The 22419-nt window shown below is 44.9% G+C and overlaps 1 protein-coding gene across 1 annotated transcript in view; it reads left to right on the top strand.

Moving 5' to 3' along the window:
- Nucleotides 1-22419, top strand: part of RAD54L2 (RAD54 like 2) — an 87157-nt gene that overhangs the window by 17580 nt on the left and 47158 nt on the right. The window contains exon 2 of the mRNA XM_038770901.1: nt 14061-14273. Within this exon, the coding sequence (XP_038626829.1) occupies nt 14117-14273 (157 nt within the window). The 5' untranslated portion in view covers nt 14061-14116. The remainder of the gene's footprint in view (nt 1-14060; nt 14274-22419) is intronic.

Raw genomic sequence — 22419 nt, 5'->3', positions numbered from 1 at the left:
TATTTTTGAAGATGTGATCTGTAGAAATTTGGGCTAGAACATGGGGTATGGGCTCATCAGGTACATTGCTAATTACACGTAATCAACCTCTTTTTTTTTTCCTCTGACAAACACAGCAGCATAAATATAAATATATAATATATTAAATATTTAGTATATACATTATATATTTAAATATTAAAATATTCATATTAATGTCTGTCTTCCCCTCTAGACTCTAAGCTCATTGTGAGCATGGAGTGTGTCTGTTTATTGCTGTACCCTCCCAAGCACTTAGTACAGTGCGTTGCACACAGTAAGCACTCAAATAACGAATGAAGAGGGGTATTACTACTATTGTGGTGTTTATTATGAGCTTTTTTTATGTGAAGAACTGCACTATTGAGAGAAGATATAAAACAAACACCTTTAAGCTAGCGATGTGAGCACATTAGAGGCAAAGGACATCTGACAGTGGTAAATTTATCTGGCTTTGGTAAACACAAGTTAAAATTAGATCCAATTTCACCTGGCAGCTCCCCAAATGATGGCATGTTACTTGTCAGGAATGGGAAAACAAGTGACTTGGGGGTGTTTAAAGTAGATTCTCCCAAAACATCTCATTTAGACTGCATCTTACAAACATTTTGCCTTGGAGCTGCTATACAGGAACTTATGGAAAGGGAAATAGATGTTTATGATTTAGAAGGTTATGAAGAATTGGAGGAAGAGACCTTGGAATTCTAGAAAAAGTAGACTGAAGTTGACAGATATTTTCATATTTTTATTGCATGCTTAGGCTAGAAACCTGGAATAGCATCCTAGTTTCAGTGCTATTTGTGCAAACCAAGCTACGGCAGAAATGTGCATTTAACAAAACGGGTGTTACCGTAAAGTTGATTTTTGTGTATACTGGCCCTGCTCTGTTTTCCCTTTTTATTTTAAATGAGGGACCAACAGTTGAGTTAGAGCCAAATACAATGGTAGGAACCTGAATCTATCACTGAGATGGGAATAAATTACTCAAGTAAGGGAGGTGTATTAACTCTTTCATACTACTAAGGTTCATTCAGCGTCCTCCATGTGGTAATGATGTAAAGGGGCCCTAACACAGCCTGAAAGCCTCGAGGCATCTCTCCCCCCAAAACCAACTTTATTGTACTCAGTGGTAGAAAAAGATCCAATATGTTCAGGAAACTAAATTAGTTGCTAATATAGGTGGTGATTTGAGGAGCCTAAAACAGACAGGGGCTAGGATGGCTATAGCAAAAGTTGCTGATTTATAAATGTGAGTGAACAGATGTTCCCCACAGAGGAGTTTTGGAAATAATAATAGTCCTTATAATTATATTATTAAGGGCTTACTATGTGCCAACCGCTGCACTAAGTGTTGGGGGAAATAAGGAATAAGACCTGCTGCTGTTGTAGGACAGTTCTGCAGTGGTCCTTTCTTGGTGCTCTTTATTTCTTATGGAGCTGTAAGGGGAGGAAAGTAAAGAATAGTGTAGGTGACTTATTGCACAAATGCATCATAGAAGGCTTAGTGGATCTGTGTATTCGAACAAATCACCATTGATGGTGAATTTGAAGTATGAGGGCCTGTGTGAATGAAAAGGCTGATGTGGGACCCACAGCTCCGGTCACATTGTGCATGCCAAAAAACTGCCCCTTGTGTTGTCATGTTGAGTGTTTGCAGCGCCTGGCTCTGCTCTTTTGCCTCCTCTGAAGTTTTTGCTCATAAAGAGCCATTCCTTTCTTAATCCACCATGCTGCTTATCCTCAGCAGTTGAGTCCCAATTTTCAGCTGGGATGTGGGATTGTCTAAGGCTTTGTTTTACCGTGTCCTTAAAATGTTTCCTCTGCCCTCCTTGCTTTTAGTTTCCCAATTTTTTAAAAATGGTATTGGGGAAGTGCTTACTATGTGCTAGGCTCTGTACTAAGCACTGGGGTTGATCTATCAATTGTATTGAGTGCTTACTGTGTGCAGAGCACTGTACCAAGTGCTTGGGAGAGTACAGTACAAGAGTCGGTAGGCATATTCCCTGCCCACAACAAGCTCTCAGTCCAGAGGATGAGCTCACAGTCTAGAGGATAAAAGATAATCAGGTTGGACATAGTCCATGTCCCTCACAGGGCTCACAGTCTTAATCTCCATTTTACAGATGAAGTAACTGAGGCAAAGAGAAGTGAAGTGACTTGTCCAAGGTCTCAGAGCAGACAAATGGCAGAGCTGGGAGTAGAACCTAGGTCCTCTGAATCCCAGGCCTATGCTCTTTCCACTAGGTCACGTTGCTTCTTAGGGACAAGAGAGTCAGGTCGGGCACAGTCCTTGTCCCACGTTATGCTCACAGTCTAAGTAGGAGGAGGGAGAACAGATGAGAAAGCGGAGGCATAGAAAAGTGGTGACTTGCCCAAAGTCATACAGCAGGCAGACAGGCAGGCAGAGTTGGGATTAGAAACCAAGTCCTCTAACACCCAGACTCGTGTTCTTTCCACTTGGCCATGCTGCTTGCCCTTCCTTTTCGCTCCCCCTTCCTGACTTGTAGCCCCACCTCCCCAGCATAGCCCCGTGGCCGATAACAAGCCAGATACAGGAAGGGAAAGGGGAGGAGTGGTGCCATGGTACCTGCGGCCGTGCCCACAGCAAGAGCTGATGCTCTGTCTGAAGTTCATATGCCTGGAGCGTTCTGCCCTAGCCTCCCTCATTATGTCCCAGGTGCTGGCATCACTAGGGTTAGTTGAACAAAGGAAAAAGAGATACTGAAGTGCAATAGGGAGACAGGGGATGGAGCTAAATTCAGGGTTTGGGAAGAGTGCAGGGAAGCACAGCCCCACAACCCTTAAGTGTATATCTGTAATTTATATTAATGTCTGTCTCCCCATCTAGACCGTAAGCCCATCGTGGGCAGGGAATATGTCTGTTATTCTCTTCCAAGCACTTAGTACAGTGCTGTGCACCCAGCACTCAATATATACGATCGATTGACTTGGAGGAGACAGGCTTCTAAGAGTGCGCAGGCTAGAAAGCCACCATTTTGATTCTTTTCAACCCTGCCAGGGAACTCAATTTTTCTCAGAGGTCTGGGATGCACTAGGCTTGGGGTTCAGCTCGAAAAGCTGAGATAGCAATCTCCCTCCATGGAGTTGAGTACCTCTGGAAGGGAAGGGATTGTGTTTCTCCAGAGGAGAAGTAGCACTGATTATGGGATAGCATCTGATCACACCCTTTTGATGGCTGTCTCCTGGCCTCTAGGCTGGCCTGGGGGCAGGGGTTGGGGAATCTGCCCCAGGCACTTGGGCCTTGTAACTTTCAAACTTTTCAAGCTAATCTTATGTGTCTCCGAGATTCAATGCATTTAGCAAGACCTGTTTGAGTTCACCATTTGAGAGCCTTTCTCCTTTCTCCTTTTTCTCTTTTTCTTTTAATTTTTCTTTTTCTTTTCTTTTTTCTCCCTTTTTTCTCTTCTCTCTCTCTCTCTCTCTCTCTCTCTCTTTTTCTCCATTCATCCTGCATTTATGGTAAAGTGCTTTAGAATGAATACCTGTAAAAGGAATCATGAACCTAGAGATGTTTTACATCTGAGGGTAGAATCATAAGGTCAGGAAATTACTGTAATCACTTCCATATGATGATTTTTGCACATTGGTTAGACAAAGTTCAGTTACAAAATAGGCTCAACCTTGGAGAAGAGTCTTAATAATTCAACAAGGGAAAGGAACATACAACCTAAAGAAGTATCAACTTTCTCTAGACTGAAAGCTTGTTGTGGGCAGAGAACATGTCTACCAACTCTGTATTGGTCTCTCCCAACCCCTTAGTGCAGTGCTCTGCATATAGTAAGCACTCAGTAAATATCACTGATTGATGGAGAGCCCGGCTAATGAAAAAAGCACAGGTCTGGAAGTCAGAGGATCTGAGTTCTCATTCTGGCTTCCTCACTTGCCAGCTGTATGACCATGGGCAAGTCACTTAACTTCTCTGTGCTTCAATTTCCTTGTCTGTCAAATGGGGATTCACTATCTGTTCTCCCTCCTACTTAAACTGTGAGCCCACATTCATTAATTCACATATCTATTCTATTTATTTTATTTTGTTAGTATGTTTGGTTTTGTTCTCTGTCTCCCCCTTTTAGACTGTGAGCCCACTGTTGGGTAGGGACTGTCTCTATATGTTGCCAATTTGTACTTCCCAAGCGCTTAGTACAGTGCTCTGCACATAGTAAGCACTCAATAAATACGATTGATGATGATGATGATTAATTCAATCGTATTTATTGAGTGTTTACTGTGTGCAGAGCACTGTACTAAGCACTTGGGAACAAATCAGCAACATATAGAGGCGGTACCTACCCAACAATGGGCTCACAGCCTAGACAGGGATTATGTCCAACCTGTGGAGCCTGTATCTGCTCCAGTACTTAGTACATAGTAAGTGCTTAACAAATACAGTTATTATCGTTATTATTGTTAGTCTGCTGGATGCAAAGGGGGAGGAAGTTTCAGAACCTGCAGCCAAGTGGAGAGAATCTTTAAGTGGATTATCTACATAAGATTTCCAAATCAGGGTTGGCCAAAAGCTGCTCTGTTCAGCTGGTGATGTGAGGAGGAAGCTGTCGATGAAGTTCAGGAGTTGTTTAGTAAGATCATGCTTCTGCCTTCATTCCATATTATGTAATCATGCAATATGCCATCATTGACTAAGGCTAATTCCTTAACTTCTGTTTTGTCTCGAATAACAAAGAACTCCTCTCTTTCTGCCATGTGTTAACTGGTGAGAGAATTAGCTTCTATCTTCTTTCTACTGGTCATTCTCACTTCTTTCCCCACTTCTGTGTTTTGGGTTGCTACTTTTATTCTGGCTGTGGCCTTAGAAAAATGGCCAATTGAACCTGTGCCCTGGAAGATTAGAACGATTTCAATTGAATTTACAAAGGCCTGGATCCAGAGCCTCATTCCTGAGGACTAAATTATTTGTCTTGAGGGCCCTTGTTTTGTCTTGCTTTTCTTGGGTGCTGATTCCTAAACTTCTTACGCTATGAAATCTGATCATTTTGCAGACTTACTTTTGAAACTCGTTACCCCTTGCCTCTGCCCCTGGAGCCCATTTCTTCTTCAGAATATCCCCAGGTCATAATAATAATTGTGGTATTTATTAAATGCTTACAGTGTGCTAGGAGCAGAAGGTAATCAGATCAAACCCCATCTCTGTCCCGCATGGGGCTCATGATCTAAGAGGGAAGGAAAGTGGGTATTTTCACCCCTTTTTATAGGATGAGGAAACAGGCCCAGAGAGATTAAGATGTCCAAGGTCACCCGGTAAAGCTGGGACTCCTGACCCCCAGTACCCTAGGCCACACCACCTCCTTAGCAGGTCTCTACTTGGTTCCCTTCTGACCCCCTCCCTAACACCTCCAACAATAACTTCAGTCCCTGCACATTTATTTGAAAACAGCCAATCTAATCCATATTCCTTCCTCTTCAGTTTCAGGTATAGTCTCTGCTCTGTTAACCGTCTCCCCCACTGCCCCATAAAATCTTCTCACTCCAACGTGAATTATGGACAAATCCAGGAGGCCTGTGCTATTAGTCTAGTGAAAGTTGGCCTCTTCTCCTTGGAAAAGTGAATAGTTTGTCTATTCATTCAGTCGTATTTATTGAGCACTTACTGTGTGCAGAGCACTGTACTAAGCGCTTATGATGCCTTAGATTCCCCCAGTTTGACATCAGAGATGTTTTTTAAATAGAGTGGGTTTTTTTCTAGCACACAAACCCATGTTAGGAGCCTGTCTTTGCTAAAGACTCTTGTGACTCTTTTGGGGTCAGATTTTATTCAGCTTGCTGGGCAGTGCTGCAAAAAATAGTAACTTACCCTTTCCTCTTTGGGTAAACATAGGTTTTTTGGGTTTTTTTCAGGGTAGGTTCACTTTGTAATTTTCCTCCCTCATCTCCTTGTTCTTTAGAAAATGTTTACTTTGTTTTCCACACAATTTTTCCCATGAGTCAATGGGAAGCCATAATTTTCAGGTGGAAACCTAATTTAGATTTCACAGTATTTGCTTAAGGTAAGGGGTAACTACTCTGTGGCTCTTTGGAAATCCATGGCTCTTTGGAAATCCACAAGCTACTTTTGTCTTCAGTGTTGCACTTTTGAAAAGGCTAGAAATTCCCAAATTCATTTAATATGAAGCCATGGTAAAGTCTGGAAATGATGATTTAGGTAAGGTCCACGTAGTCTGGAACTCACCCCGCTCTGATAATGCAGTGGTTAAAAGATGAAAGAGTGGATGTGCGTATGAGGGAGAACTGGGAACAATTTTGACTAACCCAGCCATAAAATTGCTCTGGCAGATGCGATCGGTATCGATTGTATAATTCCCCTTGCTAGAAGGCTCAAAATTGGGTCAGATCTAAATGAGGAAGGGAAGGAAAGTGGTATGTCCATAATACCCATTTGCCTGTTTTTTGCCCCGCTCCTGGTTTTAGCAATCATGCCTGAAGGAGGATGAAGCTGTAGATTGACTGACTGTTCAAGGAGTTCCCAGGATCAGCTACAAGACCACACATGCAAAAGAGTATTATTTCTCTTCACAGGCACCCTGGAGGGTTTAATTAACTTCCCCCCAGACAACTAGAACACTGTGTAACCTATGAGCCTCAGTAGTTGCTACAAGGAAAGGTTACAGAAATGCTTGTTTCTAGTCAACTGCCAAGAGCAGCCAGTAGTCTGATGTCAAAGTAAAGCTTCCAAGCTGTGCTTTGAAATAAGATTCTTCCCCTCCTCCCTTCCCCCATGTAGTATTTATATTTTACAAAACTATAGACAGAAATGTTGAATCTTTTCCTTTAGCTACCTTTCAGAAGTGTGTTGTTTTTTGTTATTTTGGCAAGAGCTGGGTAAGTAGGTCTGAATCTAGAGCACATGCATTCCAATTCCTAGTTCGACCCAGGCTTCTGATCAACTTTACTGTCCTTCAGTTTCTTCATGAGCGATTGGGGAGAAAGGAAGGGACTCTGTGCTTGGCTTGCTCCAAGGGAAGATTTGGGGAAGGGATTGTAAGTAGAGAGCATTGATTATTGGGTACTCTTCCTTTTGCAGGCAACTGCTATTAATGGAGTCTCAAACCTAAATGAGCATAGCTGACTAGGTGGATGACAGATATTGACATTGGAATGATGCCTTCTGTTCTTTGAGGTCCTAGATTTCTAATTACTCTCACCAGTCCTGCCTGTTTTCCTTAGCCAGAGTACCCGGCCTACGCTTGGGCGTTGCCGCCCTCTCACCCCAGGGATCAGCTCCTCTCCCACAACTGTTTTGATGGCGCCAGCCTCCCCACCCTTCCCCAGCTGTCTCAGCAACTTCCTCTTCTTCCCTGCTGTGGCTTTCCTCTTTTCCTTTCCCATTGGTTCCTCTCCCTGTACATTTCCTTGCTCCGTTTCTTCCTGGGGCTCCTCCCTCCACTGTCTGTTACAGCGATCCATCTAGGTCCCTGCCAATCACCACGCGGGAGTCATCTCAGCAGTCAGGCAACTCGGCAGGGACCCGGGTGGATCCGATCTAACGTAAGACCGTATGTTTAGGATTCTAGTTCCATTTGGGCCTGGACCATCAGAGGTGAAGTTTTCTGAACTTCGGAGGACCGACTAGGGCCTTCTGTGAGGTGGACAGGCCCAACAGGAATCGCGCAAAGTAGCCAGCTAATGGTGGTGACGACTGGCGGGGATGGTGCTATGGCAGTTAAGCTGCGGTCACTTCAAATGTGATTGGGTCCCTGCGTGTTAACAAAAACCCCCAAAATCCTCTGCGTGTACTTTGTAATGTGCTACGGCACTGCCCATCTACTTATGTGTTGCTGCATTGTACTTTCCAAGCATTTAGTACAGTGCTCTGTACACAGTAAGTGCTCAATAAATAGATTGCATGAATGAGTGTTACATTTCGTGCCCCCAAGCAGGGACATGATTGGCAGGGCTGACAAGGTGTGAGTTGGCATCAGGCATACTGTTATCCCCATAAACAATTCCTGTGCACAGGTTCTTGGTCCTGAAGTATTGTGGGAGTTATCACATCATATATCTGTGTGTGTGTGCTTGCGCACAACTGGTTCTCCTTTGGAATGGCCCTTGGAAGACTGTGCTGTAGGACTCTCCTTTTCAAATAGCACTGCAAGCCATATCTACACAGGCATGTGCTGGTAGAGGAATGTTCCCCCCTTCAATCGCCAGAACATATAGTGAAAACATGCATTATGGAACAACTGAGTGTATATAAATATCAGTTGTTACTTATTCCATAGAATTGTAGAAAATGGTGACAGTTCAGCCACCTGATCACCTTCTGTGTGATAACGGAAAATGGCTATCTACCTATGAGAGAGGGATAGAGAGTGTTGCTCTCCTCTGGTGGTGTAACTTGAAAATATAAGGTCCTCTGCCAACATGTTGACACTCTAAACAACTCCGTCTCTGAATCTGTAAAAATCTGTGATGACAAAACTGTTATTTACTTTCTAGCCAGAGGTAACTGAAAGGGTTTTGTGGTGAGCAAAACTTTAATGAAAACATTGGAGGTTGTGGGGTTGGTGAAGTGGTGTTTGAGCTTGAGCTTAAATAAATGTAAATTGTAGATTGTTGAATTTAAAGATTTGCTCTTACCAGTTTATAACTTACTGTTTGTCATTTGTTCCTCTTAGGTGTCTCTTCTCCCCCACTTAGATTGTGAGGTCTTGTGGAACAGCAACTTTGTTTGCATTGTTTATTTTCTTCTACCCCAGCACTTAACACAGCGCTCTGCTCAAAAGTAAGCACTCAGTAGTAGTATTAATAAGAGGATTAGAGCTGGAATTCTCTATTCTCAAACACTACTTTAAGTCAGTTAACCTGTGTCCACTCCACTATCCCCTATAGCATGAATTGATGGTATTTACTGGCAGAATATTGGGAAATCAACTCCGTGAAAACTTGGTGGTTATCGAGAATATTTCAGTTGGATACGTGCTCCTAGATTGTGGGTAAGAGAGTCAACCGGTAACCCCTAAGACTTTGGGAACACATAAGACATTTTTATAGTTGGGAAAGCCACGAGGGTCCCTAACTTGTTATTTTGAAGGTACGGGTGGAGCTTGCAGATAGGCATGTTGCCTAGGGATAGACCCTATCCCTAACTTCCATGGGGCTCCAAAAGCCTCCAGCTGGCCCCAGAGTTGGGTGGAGAAGAGGAAAAGCCCCTGATCTAGTGGTCCGGGAGCTCAGTCAGCACTGGAGTTGAATGGGATTCAAAGTGTGCCCTCCTGGGGCCCAGGGCTGATCAGAGGTGAGAGGAGCCCCACCTTACCAGTGGAACCCCCATGTCATAAAGCCAGTTGTCAGGAACCAAGCTCCCTAGATTGTCAGTGCAGAGAGCTGAGAAGAGAATAGTCGAATATATAATCCAGGTAAAGGATTTGCCAGGATGAAGGAAGAGAATCATGAAAAGAAGGATGAAGGAAGAGAATCATGAAAAGAAAGAGAAGTATAATAGAGTTGACAGATAGGGATCCCTGCCCTTAAGGATCTTATCTGGTGGTGGGGGCAGGGGAGTTGGGGGGCAAGGGGGAAGGAGGGTGGAGACAGACACTAAAATGAATTACAGCAGGGGAAAGTAACTGAGTTTAAAGATGCGTACATCAGTGCTCTGGAGGGAGGAGGTGGCAGTGAAGTCAGTGGCAAGGTCATCGGGGCCTGAGATGGGGAGGTGGGGGGACTGGGGGTTGAAGGAGGGAGTGAAAAGTTGGGAATTGCTGGTGCAGTCAGGGAGCATAGGGGCAATAAGAGAGGAGTTGTATCATTAAGCAGAGGAGAGGGGCAGAATTATAGCCGGTGAGGATGAATTTGAGATGGATGAGGTCAGTTCAATGCCTGGATTTCCACCCACAGTGCTCCATTGTTGTGACCAAAAGAGTGGAGGAAGAGTATTGTGGAGGTCATCCGGGGATGGTGGTGCGTGATTGGAGGGACAGGGGTGCAAGGGCATTGAGTTGTGAAGAAGGTGGAGTTGTGCCTCAGGAGGGGAGACGTTTGCTAGGGAGTTCAAATGGGGCATGATCGCCTCAGATATGAGGCGGGGGACAGGAGATGGGATGTCTCCGCTGGCAGGGGGAGTGGGGAACAACATTTGATTGATAATAGGATTAAGCAAGGAAGGAGGAACTGCTTGCTACATCAGTTGATGGTATTTATTGAGCATTTACTGCACGCAGAGCATTGTACTAAGCACTTGGGAGAGTACGATATAACTGAGTTGGTAGACATGTTTCCTGCCTATAATGAGTTTACAGTCTAGAAAGGGAATACCGACATTAGTATAAATAAATTATGGATATGGACAAAAGGGCTGTTTGTATCTGCAGTTGTGTGCAATTTGTAGTAAACGTGGCTTTCTGTGTCATGGAGAGTAAATATCATAAGTCAGTTGATGGAGTAGGTAGACAAGATCCGTGCCTACAAGGAGCTTACAGACTAGAAGGGGGAGACAGACATTATGGTAAATTACAGACGAACAGGTACATAAGTGTTGTGGGACCAGGGGTGAGGTGAATATCAAAGTACATAAGGGATACAGACCTAAGTGTGTTATCGGATATCGATACATAAGGGATACAGACCTAAGTGCGTTACCGGGTATCGACTAAGTCAAGGAGTGGCAGGGGCAAGAGCTGCAGAAGCAGTGTGGCCTGGTGAATAGAGCACAGGCCTGGGAGTCTGAAAAAGTTGGGTGCTAATCCCAGCTCCTCCAGTTGTCTGCTGGGTGATCTTGGGGGAGTCGCTTCACTTCTCTGGGCCTCGGTTACCTCATCTGTAAAATGGGCATTAAAATGGTGAGCTCCATGTGGGACAGGGACTGTGTCCAGTCCCACTCACTGTGTGTGAGGTCCTGTACTAAGTGCTGGGGTAGATACAAGCAAGAATTTAATAAATATCATTTAAAAAAAAAAGAGTTGGGATGGTTTGTCCAACCCTGCTTTGGGCATCTTAGCCTGGGAATTGTTAGCTCCCAGTAAGTACAGTGGTTGCACCATTGCCACGTGTTTGTGGAAGAGTGCCGCCTGTGCAGAGAGTCCTGGGTGCCACTTGAAACTCAAAATCGCAGAAGTCCATAGGGGCAGCTGGCCCTCTGCCTGGTACAAGCCTAGCCCTGCTCCCTGCTAGAAGTCTGGCTGGGACTTGAGGTTGGTAGAAGGCTACATACCTGGGGTGAGCCTGGGTTGCTTTTGGCCCGAACAGAACTCTGTCCTGTAGCCTCCTGACTGGTAGTGAGGGCCTAGATCATAGGTAGTGGCCAGGGTTGTTTATCATTTTGAGGGTTTTATAAAAAATAGTGTCTATCACATTACTGACACTCAAACGTTTTTATGGCTAAAATGACTTGTTCTTCAACCCAAAAGGGACTGGAGCTGTGGACAGTTTTCAAGGACTCTTATTGTCTGTATGGTGCATGTAAGGGGTTGACAGTTTCTTGCTTCCCTCCATTTTGCATGGCATGACTTGTCGTGATCCTGTCAGCATCTTCAAATGGCTTGTTCCGTTGCACCAGCTTTCAGCATGTGAAGTTATAGATTCATTAAAACCCTTTTTCTTTGAACAACAATCCACAATCAACCACCCACTTGAAAGCCAAACACAAGATTTATTCTTATCTAGAACAATTGGGGACACAACAAAAGTAGTTCAGCTGATTACATATTAGAGGCCAAAACACAGATCAGTTTACAAATCAATTCTTATAATGCTACAATAATAATACAGTAATAATGCTATAATAATGCTACCAGGCCAAGTTAATGCTACATCCAGAGCTGTTAATTCTCAGTGGACTGACTTGAGCTATTTTGAAAGCCACCATATTGATGTAAAGGCACATCATTCAATCAGTGGAATTTGAGTGCTTACCTTGAGCAGATTGCTATACTACTAGCATAGGAGAGTTCAGTAGAGTTGGTAGACATGCTCCCTGCTCTCTAGGATCTTACACTCCAGCAGGGGAGATGGAGATTAAAACAAATTACAGGTAGGGGAAGCAATCAGGGCAAGGTTTTGTGCATAAGTGCTGTAGAGATGAATACCTAAGTCCTTAAAGAGTAAGACTAAATGCATAGGTGACATGGTAGGGAGGGGAGATGAGAAATTAGTCTGGGAAAGCTTCCTTGAAGGGATGTGATTTTTGTAGGACTTTGAAGAAGGGGATAGTGGCGGTTTGTTGGCTATTAATGAAGAGGAGGAAGTTCCGTGTAGGAGGGAGATGAAACTGAGGCCCAGGGAGTGGGTTGGTCTTAGAGGAGCCAGGTGTACTGGCTGAGTTCTGGCGGGAGAGGAGCATGGTTAAGTAAGTGGAGCCGGGGGAGCTGAACGAGGGCCTTAAAACCGATGATGAAGAGTTTCTGCTGGATGCGGAGATGGATGGGCAGCCATTGGAGGTTTCAAAGGTGTAGGGTAGATGTGTGCAGATTCTAAAAGAGGCTGAAATCTGCTTTGACATTAACACAAATATAACTTTTCATTCATTCAATTATATTTATTGAGCACTTACTGTGTACAGAGCACTGTACTAAGCACTTGGGAAGTACAAGTTGGCTACATATAGAGACGGTCCTACCCAACAGCGGGCTCACAGTCTAGAAGGGGGAGACAGACAACAAAGCAAAACATATTAACAAAATAAAATAAATAGAATAAATATGTACAAGTAAAATAAATAGGGTAATATGTACAAATATATATACAGGTTCTGTGGGGAGGGGAAGGAGGTAAGGCGGGGGGTTGGGGAGCAGGAGGAGGGGGAGAGGAAGGAGGGGGCTTAGTCTGGGAAGGCCTCCTGGAGGAGGTGAGCTCTCAGTAGGGCTTTGAAGGGAAAGCCCTTAATGTGCTTAATGTGCATTACTAACTTAATGTGCAGTATACTCTCTAGTATATATGAGAGGGCCTTTCATTTCCGAATCCTAAGAGATTTTAGATTACCCAACTTTGAATCTTGTAACCAAGTCATTTCACAGATGTTTTCTGCATCCATTGTCTTGAACAAATTCATGACCCTCTAGGACAAACGTTCATTTATATATACATTTTATTTGTCTTCAGTTTTCTCTAATTTTTTCCGTAGCACTTTACACTTTATTTTGGATGTTCTGTCCATCTCCCAGAAAGATACAAGGTCTGTTTTAGCTAGAGCCCGATTCTAAGATATTTTTGTCCCAGAGCTTTGCTTTTTTTTTTTTTATGGGTGCGAGAGAAATGGGGATCTAAATGGGAGCAGAAATTGTGCCTCAGCCTTTATTTGGGTAGGTGGAAGGGATCTTTAGGATCTGAAATAGACATTTCAGCCAATTTATTTTCTTTAACAGCATCCACCTAATCTGAGGTAAATCTCTCCATTAAAGAGCAGAAAGCAAAGCCCTTAAAAATTAGGAAATCTGCATGTGTCTGAGTTATTACATTAGTGTGACTCTACAAACAAGGCTTAAGTGCTCCAGCATGTTTTGAATTCTTTTGGATCGAGTCCAAACAAAAAGTGTGACCTAGCTTTTTATTCTTTAGGATGCCACAAAGTCTGTTACTTTAACAAATCCGGTATTCTGTTTTCCGACTGTCTTCTGGCAGGGGAACCGGTTTCTGCTTCAAAATATATCAAGGTCAGGATGTGCTGGTTGGATCTGATACCATAGGTGGTAAACATGAGTGAGCTCCTGCAACTCGCCCTGGCAGATGTAAAATATGTCAGAGGTTCATGATTTTGTCTGAGTAAGCGCTCAGTAAAAACTGTTGGTCGTCTGATAAACTGGCCCGTTGGTTCATTTTACAGCGGTGCTTTAAAACCAGAGGCCACTGCTGATGGTAACAAGGGAGAAGAGCCCCTTGGCTAGGATTGGGTGAAGGTCAGAATGCTTCTGACCTGCTATGGTCCTGGCAGAGAATCTCCTGCTTCCCATGCTGGCTGTGCTGCAGTTGATCTCCACTGAGGATGAGATTGTCTGAGGACCTCAAGCGTTTGTGGTACTTAGCTTTGGCTAGTAAGTAATAGACTCTTTGTTGTTCTGTTCTCTCCTTCTCAGGTCTGCCTTGCAGTAGACCATGTGCAGGTAATGCACAGTGAGAAACACTGGAGGCTATGTCTGACGAATCGATTTCAGGGAGTGATCCAGATCTGGACCCGGACCTGGAGCCGGAGGATATGGAAGAGGAGGAGGAGGAGGAGGAGATGACAGCGGTGGCCATGGAGGAGGACAACGATGGAGATGACGAGGACGATTTGCTTGACGAGTTTGGTGAGTGCTTGGAATGACAAGTGGGTGGGTGGGTGGCTCCAACTTTTATTGTGGATTCTGGTGCAGGTGCCCAGTTGAACATCCCAAGACTTGTCAATAGGAGTTGAGGGAGACAGGGTGAACTCCCAAAAACATTTTGGTCTGTCTCTCCCTACGCATCAGTTTCCACAGGCCTCCATATTTCCCCAGGGAAATGGCATGGGAGGGATGTGTGTGAGTGTATGCATGCATGCAAGTTGTCTTTCTACCATCCATCCTCAGGCAGTCAACAAGGTTGCCTCACTGGCAACCAGCCAACATATGTCTTGGGGCACAGCTCGTGTTTACTTTTCTCACTCAGTGGTATTTACTGAGTGCCTAATGGATGTATAGCAAGGTGTATGTTCCCTCTCCTCAATCTAATTGGGGAAAACATAATGTATAGATTGTGGGATCTGGAGGAGAACAAAGATCCAGACAGTGTATAAAGGGTGAGTTTGCCTTATAGAAAAATTTCTTAGGTAAGTGATAAGGATGGGGATGAAGTACATAAGTGCTGTGGGTGGCTGTTGGGTGAATGTGACATAGTGGGGATTAATTAGGGAAGGCTTCTTGAAGGAGGTGGGATTTGAGGGCCTCGAAGAGAGGGTCTGGTGGATTGGGGTGGGAAAAGTGAGTTCCAGGCCAGGGGAACAGGGTGGGCATGGGGTTGGAGGTGGGGGAGGTTGCAAAGAAGGTACAATAAGCTTGACAGGTGGAAAGAATGCAAGCAGACAGAGGAGCAGCGGATGAAAGAGCATCAGTGGGTACGTTGAGGGGCCCTAGTGGAGGGCCTTGAAGCCAGTTATAACGAGTTCCTGCTTGATGTGGAGGGAGATGAGTAATTATGGGAAGCTTTTGAAGAATGGAGCTGTATGTACAGAGCCACACTTGAGGAAGGTGGTCTGGGCTGTAGTCGACCACCAAAGCTGCGTGTTTCCGGGTCAGGCAAGATAGTGGTGTTACTGAGAGAAATGGGCAAGTTATAAGGAGGAGTGGATTGAGAGGCAGGGGAATGAGACTGTAGTCATTAAGCTCGTTGTGGGCAGAGAATGTGCCTGTTTATATTGTCTGTTCCCAAGCACTTAGTACAGTGCTCTGCACGCAGTAAGTGCTCAATAGATACGATTGACTGACTCACTGGTTCTGTTTTAGACATACTGAGTTTGAGGTGCCGGCAGGATATCCAATGCGTCTTGGAGGCAAGACGAAATACAGGATTGCAGATGAGAAGAGAGAGCAGGGCTAGAAAGGAAGATTTGGGAGCCATCCTCATAGGGGCAGGTGAGCTCTGGGAGTCTGAAAACTGAGCCTTGAGAGATGCCCCACGGTTAGAGAACCAGAGGCCAAAGAAGAGCCAGTGAGAGAAACTGAGGAGAAGTAGTCAGCGAGGCAGAGGAGGAGTTGGGGCAGAAATGGGAGCAGCGAGACGGGTTGATTTGCTAGAGGGGTCTATGGGATCCGGAGAAGACTTCTGAATATAGGGAAGACTTAAGTGTGTTTAAAGACAGGGAAAGTAGTCACTTGAGAGCGAGAGGTTGAAGGTAAGGGTTAAGAAGGGAATGGATAGAGTGGGAGCAAGTGTTTTTTAAGAGGTGAAAGGGGAGATTTAGAGAGCAGATGAGAGGAAGAAAGAGGAAGGGGTGAAAATGGTGATGAGGCAGTGACTAGACTTTGGGAAGTTCACACCTTATGATATCTGTTTTCCCAACAGAATAGTTGACCAGATCATGAGGTGGGTGAGCGGCAGGGACACTGTAGGTTTGAGGAGGGAGTTAAAAGGTTGGCGGGGATTGCAGTGGTTGGTATCCTTAAGGAATGAGAGTCGATCAATCACAGTTGTATTTATGGGGCGCTTACTGCATGCAGAGCTCTGTACTAAGCACTTGGAAGAGTACTATATAACAGTTGGTAGACATGTTCCTTGCCCGTAAGGACCTTAAAGTCTAGAGAGGGAGACAGACATTAAAATCAATAAAAAATTGCAGATATGTACATAAGTACTGTGGGGCTGAGGGTGGGTGAATAAAGGCTACAAATCCAAGTACAAGAGACAGTTTGAAAAGGCTTGTTCTAGTAACTGAACAACCCAGTAGGACTTGGATCTTTTCCCACATCATTTGCTAGCGAAGTATGAAATGAGCTGGGAAAGGAGAAGGGATTCTGACGTTAAACAGCCCTGGAAATTCCAGCAGCCCCCTCCTTCCGGCCCGCCCATTGTCTCCCTGTTTGTTGGCGAGGTTGGCCTATCCTTTCCTGGATTTCTGTTTGATTTCTATTTCTAGAATCTTCGTTATTCTCTCAACTTTTATTCTTGCCAGATGCTTCGGGAATACATTACCCCTGCCCCCTTGCATTTGCCTTCCAACACCTCCATCTCCTACCTTCTACCCTAATCTCAGGGATCTTTTGCACTTTGGAGGAATGGCAGTTTGTTTTTCTTACCCCTAAGCACTTTGATATTCATTCCAGCCTCACAGCACTTACATACAGATCTTTATACTCTGGCTTCTGCTGCCTGTAATTTATTTTCCTGTCTTCCCTGCTAGATCGTAAGGTCCTTGAGGGCAGGGATCATGTCTACCTACTCCATTGTATGCTCCCAAGTGCTTTGTACAATGCTCTGCATACAGTAAGTACCTAATAAACACCATTGAAATATTCCCCCCCCCCCATTTCTGTTTTATGTGTTCACTACCCCATTCTGACTGTGGTAAATGCCACTTTATTTAAAGGCTATGGACTCAAGATCCTATTTCATATGAAGTTGGTTTACTTTAGAATACAGATATGCAGAAAGTCACACCTCTGACTGAAAACATTGTTTATTATCAAATAATTAAAAGAAATATCCCACATCCATTGTCACCTCCTCCAGCTCCCCCCAACCTTCCTGCCCCTAAACCTCTCCTTTACTGCTTGCCAACTCTCTCCTCCTGGCAGAATTTGGAGCCCAGCAGCCATTCCTGGTGGTATTTGCAAAAATTTAACAGTTGATTCACCCAAGGCATTGGTGGGGGAATGTGTCAGGGAGGAAGGGAGAGAGGGGGAAAGATGACTTTGGAAGTTTTTCCAGATCCATGATTGTGATGGCGGGGAATCTCATGATAATGATGCAGCACCGTGTTACATAGGTATTTATAGAGAACACTTTTGTTCGGAAGAGCATTCAGAATTTCACATATGTTTTAAAATGATTTCAACATCCACCAAGGAAGTGTCAAGAGAACAAAATGACCGTTGTTGGTATTTGTAGGAACAGGTAACGTGTTGTGGCTTTTTAAGCCAGTATTCCCAGTACAAGTTTGGGATTCTCTGAGATCCAGGGAAAAGACATGTATTGCTTTTTAAAGTATTCTTGTGTGTGTGTGTGCGTGTGCACACACTATATCTGTCTGGCTGATGGCTCAATTCATAGCAAACCTTCCTTTGGTGGCTGTGATTGAAACGAAAGCAGTTGCTTGCAAATGGAAGCGATGGGCTCCTTATAAACCTTGGCAAGGATCTTCCCATATTAATAAAGCTACAAGGACTTTTCAGGGTCATTGAAGCAGTTAAGATTATTGCCCTGCTGACACTGCTGTCCTCAAGCAGCAATGATCGTAGGGCAGAGAGGTGGTGATAAGTTAAAGAACCAAACAAACAAAAAGGCCCAAATCAGGCATTGATTTGGAGGAGAGTACTTGGTGCTGTTTGATAGTTTGTTGTTTCTAATTAACCTGCAAGTGGACCCAGTGATTCTCTTCCATATTTTTCCCTGAATTTTCTTCCCTAGAGTATGTCCTTGCTGATTTGTGGGCTATCGCCGTGCCTTCTCTCCTGAGTAGGTTGTAGATGTTATGTGCCAGAGTCTGGGAGGAGTAGGGTTTTTGTTGTTGTTGTTGTTTGGTTTTGTGTCTTTTTTTTAAATCAGTTCCCATGATTTAGCATAACTCCCAATTAAGTGACCTTGTGCTACCTAGGGCAACCACTCAAGATGGTCAAGTCCTACCTGCTAGTCTAGCCCTCAGAAAGGTGTCCAGGATCAGACTGTGGCAGGGGTGGCCTGTGTATATTTCCCCTCTCCTCCATCTGGGCCTTGTGAGGTGGGGGAAAATTTGACTCCCAGCAGGCTTGGTGGGCTCTGCAAGTATGAATTGAATTCCCCGGGAACTCACCACAAAAAAAAAGTCCATAGGAGCAGCCACACAGCTCATGGTTGGATAGCTCTGCCTTCCACTTCTCCCTCTATGCCCTGCTTGAAAGTGAAGTTGGGCTCAGCCAGCTTTTGTGTTGGGCATGGGCTCGTTCTTTGGGTTGGGGCCTGGCTACCAAATTTTCGATCTTTGCAGTGCCCTAATGGTGACGCTTCAGCAGAGTAGTGGGAGAGGAAAGAAGCCTGGCACATATTTCGAGGGATTATGGTCTTAATAAAATTGTAGCTTTCCAGATACAGTCCCTAAGATTTCATTTCCTTCTTAAATGGTGTAGGTGAGTGTCATATGTCTTTCAGTCCCCTTATATTCTGGAGCTGTTTTGGAAGAAATGGAGCTGGATTCAGCTGAGTATTACATAAACCACGGTGTTATTCACTTACTATTTTAAAAGAGAAAGCTAGCTCTGACATCACTTTCTTCTGATCCTCCAGGCCCAGAAGATTCACCGTTTTTAGGTATTGAGAGTCAATTGCGTGATGCCGGTCATGTGCATCCCCCCCCCCGGCCTGTTTTGATCAGTCACCTGAGAAGGACTTTGCAGAAGCAGCCTGGCTGTTCTGGGTCAGACCAGTTCATAACCCTCAAGATGTGTGGAGCTCCTACTGGCCAATAGATTACCAGTCTTCCCACAACAGGCAGCCGGAAGAAAAGGAAATGCCATAGTCTGTAATTTCTCCCATTTGTGGGTGAGAGGTCCATCTTTTTGTTTCTAAGCCATTGTGCCTTTAGAGTTGTACTTGCAAGTCAATCAGTCTGGTGGTATTTGTTCAGGGCTGGGCTAAGCACTTGGGAGAGTACTGTAGAGGAAGTAAACACTATCCCTACCCTCAAGGAGTTTATAATCCAGGGGGAGAGAAACCCACTAGAAGAATTTCCAGAGAGGAGAAAGAAGTGGATGAGCAGGTGAATGAATGCCGTAGGAATACAAGGTGTAAGTCAGAATGTACAGATTTACTTACTCAGGTGGCCCTGAGTACTTTCTCAAAGGAGACATCTGGGCAGGCTAGATCTGATCTGTAGGTCCTGAACCTGTGACTTTGGGTTAGATACTGAATGCTTACTGTATGCAGAACTCTCTACTATGCGTTTGGGTGAATACAATACAATAGTTGGTAGACTCCAATCCCTGCCCTCAGAGTTTACAATCGAGTGGGATTGGCAGTTAAAACAGCAGGAAGCGCCCCAACCCCCCTCCTACCTCACTTCCCTTCTCTCCTTCTAGAGCCCAGCCCGCACCCTCCGCTCCTCTGCTGCTAATCTCCTCACTGTGCCTCGTTCTCGCCTGTCCTGCCTTGGACCCTGGGCCCACGTCCTCCCCCTGGCCTGGAATGCCCTCCCTCCGCACATCCGCCAAGCTAGCTCTCTTCCTCCCTTCAAAGCCCTACTGAGAGCTCACCTCCTCCAGGAGGCCTTTCCAGACTCAGCCCCCTCCTTCCTCTCCCCCTCCTCCCTCTCCTCATCCTCCCCCCGCCTTACCGTCTTCCCCTCCCCACAGTACCTGTTTATATGTATATATGTTTGTACATATTTATTACTCTATTTATTCTATTTTGTTAATATGTTTTGTTGTGTGTCTCCCCCTTCTAGACTGTGAGCCCGCTGTTGAGTAGGGACCATCTCTATATGTTGCCAACTTGTACTTCCCAAGCGCTTAGTACAGTGCTCTGCACACAGTAAGCGCTCAATAAATACGATTGAATGAATGAATGAGTCTAGGTGCCCTGATTCCTCTGCAGGATTTCAGGTTTAGGGAAAAGGGAGGGAAGAGAGATGGTGTGGTAGCTGGTGGTTCCACACATTCATTCATTCATTCATTCATTCAATCGTATTTATTGAGCGCTTACTGTGTGCAGAGCACTGTACTAAGCACTTGGGAAGCACAAGTCGGCAACATATAGTGACGGTCCCTACCCAACAGTGGGCTCACAGTCTAGAAGGGAGTTGCCTCCTGAGCTATTGGGACTAAAAGAATAATAATAATTGTGGTATTTAAGTCCTTGCTGTGTGTTAAACACTGTACTAAGTACTAGGCTAGATACAAGGTAATCTGGTTCCACATGGGGCTCACAGTCTAAGTAGGAGGGAGAACAGGTATTGAATCCCCATTTTTCAGAGGAGGGATCTGAGGCACAGAGAATTGAAGTGACTTGCCGAAGGTCACATAGCAGACAAGCGTCAGAGCCAGGATTAGACCCCAGGTCCTCTGACTCTCAGGCCTGGGCTCTTTCCACCCGGCCATGCTGCTTTTCAGACTAAAATTCCTCACTACCCTGGGATAATCACTTCTCCAGCACTTTGGGTTTCATCCAGGCTCACTTTCCAGCGGGCTCAGTGCTGGATGAGTAGGAGCTGGATCTGGGGCTTCTCTGAATGTGGATTAGGATTGGGTTGAGTTGGGTTGGGACGGGCCACAGATTTCTGGGCCCAGTGGGGTGGGATTTGGGATTAGGGAAGCAGCATGGCTCAGTGGAAAGAGCACGGGCTTTGGAGTCAGAGGTCGTGGGTTCAAATCCCAGCTCCGCCACTTGTCAGCTGTGTGACTTTGGGCAAGTCACTTAACTTCTCTGGGCCTCAGTTACCTCATCTGTAAAATGGGAATTAAGACTGTGAGCCCCCCGTGGGACAACCTGATCACCTTGTAAACTCCCCAGCGCTTAGAACAGTGCTTTGCACATAGTAAGCGCTTAATAAATGCCATTATTATTATTATTATTATTATTTGGAAAAGGCCTGCCCAGCAAAAAGGCCCTGATAATGACCCTCGTTTTCTCCTGAAGAATTGTGGGGCTTTGAAAAAATTTTCTGTATTTGCTATTTCTAAATTCTTCCATTAGAACAGTTCATTCAAGCTGTTGGTCGAAAACTTTTAAAGCAGTCAATCATTTGAGTGCTTACTGTGTGCAGAGCACTGTACTAAGCGCTTGGGAGAGTACAATATAGCAAACATGCATTCCCTGCCCACAGCGAGCTTACAGTCTAGAGGGGGAGACAATGTAAATAAAATAAATTGCAAGATATGTACAGAAACTGTTCCCATATGTTTCCTGCCTTCTTTCCCAATTTGCCAGTTGCCGCCTTCACACTTTGTACGCATACTTGGGCTTTCCCCTGGGCACTTCTTCATTCGGACTGTCTCTACAGTGTTAACCCTACAGAGCAAATTTAAACTAATTCCTGCATATTCTTTCCTTATGTGTTTAAACCTCTCCCCACTCTGGGTCCTGCGAATCCTTGGTCCAAGCCCTCCAGAAATCCTGTGCCACTTGACACTCTGATAAAAAGGTGTCCTTGTGTTCCTTTCCCTATGTGGCTTTTTCCTCGGAAAAGACTTGTCTACAAGTTCTCCAAGCTTCAGGTTAACTCTCTCATTTTACCAAACATAGCCAGGCGTGCCACATCTTTCTACCTCCTGCTCACCTTCAATTTGTGTAGATTGTGGAAGTGTTCTTTCTTCTCCCTTTCTGTGTCTCCTTCCCACCAGACCCGCCCTGGCTGCTTATTTTAAAATTTCTCCAGATAAAAATGCCTCTTCTGTTGTAAGTCAGCCCTTGTTAGTTCCCGTTCCTTGATCCTTTGGATGATTTCTCTACCACTGTTGACAGAGTTCCCTCCCATGACCCTTCTCCTCCTTTTTGGCAGTGCAGAGGGCCTTCTCCCAACTTGTCCTCACCCCCCTCCTCTAATGGCCTTCTGTGCATTAATCTAGAAAGTTCGATCCGTAAGAAACCTAATCTTTTATCTTGCCACCGAGCCCTTGCCCATGTATTCCCTCTGGCCTGGAACTCCCTCGCCCTCCGTGTCTGACAGATCTCCATGTTCCCGCTCCGCCCCCGCAGCTACCTTCAGCCTGCTGCTAAAATCACATCTCCTCCAAGAGGCCTTCCCTGACCTTATTTCCCCTATTCACCCTCCCTTTTGTGTCACCTATGCAC

This window comes from Tachyglossus aculeatus, chromosome X2 (assembly GCF_015852505.1).
Source record: "Tachyglossus aculeatus isolate mTacAcu1 chromosome X2, mTacAcu1.pri, whole genome shotgun sequence".
Classification (NCBI taxonomy): Eukaryota; Metazoa; Chordata; class Mammalia; order Monotremata; family Tachyglossidae; genus Tachyglossus; species Tachyglossus aculeatus.
This window is presented reverse-complemented; position numbering and strand designations above follow the sequence as displayed.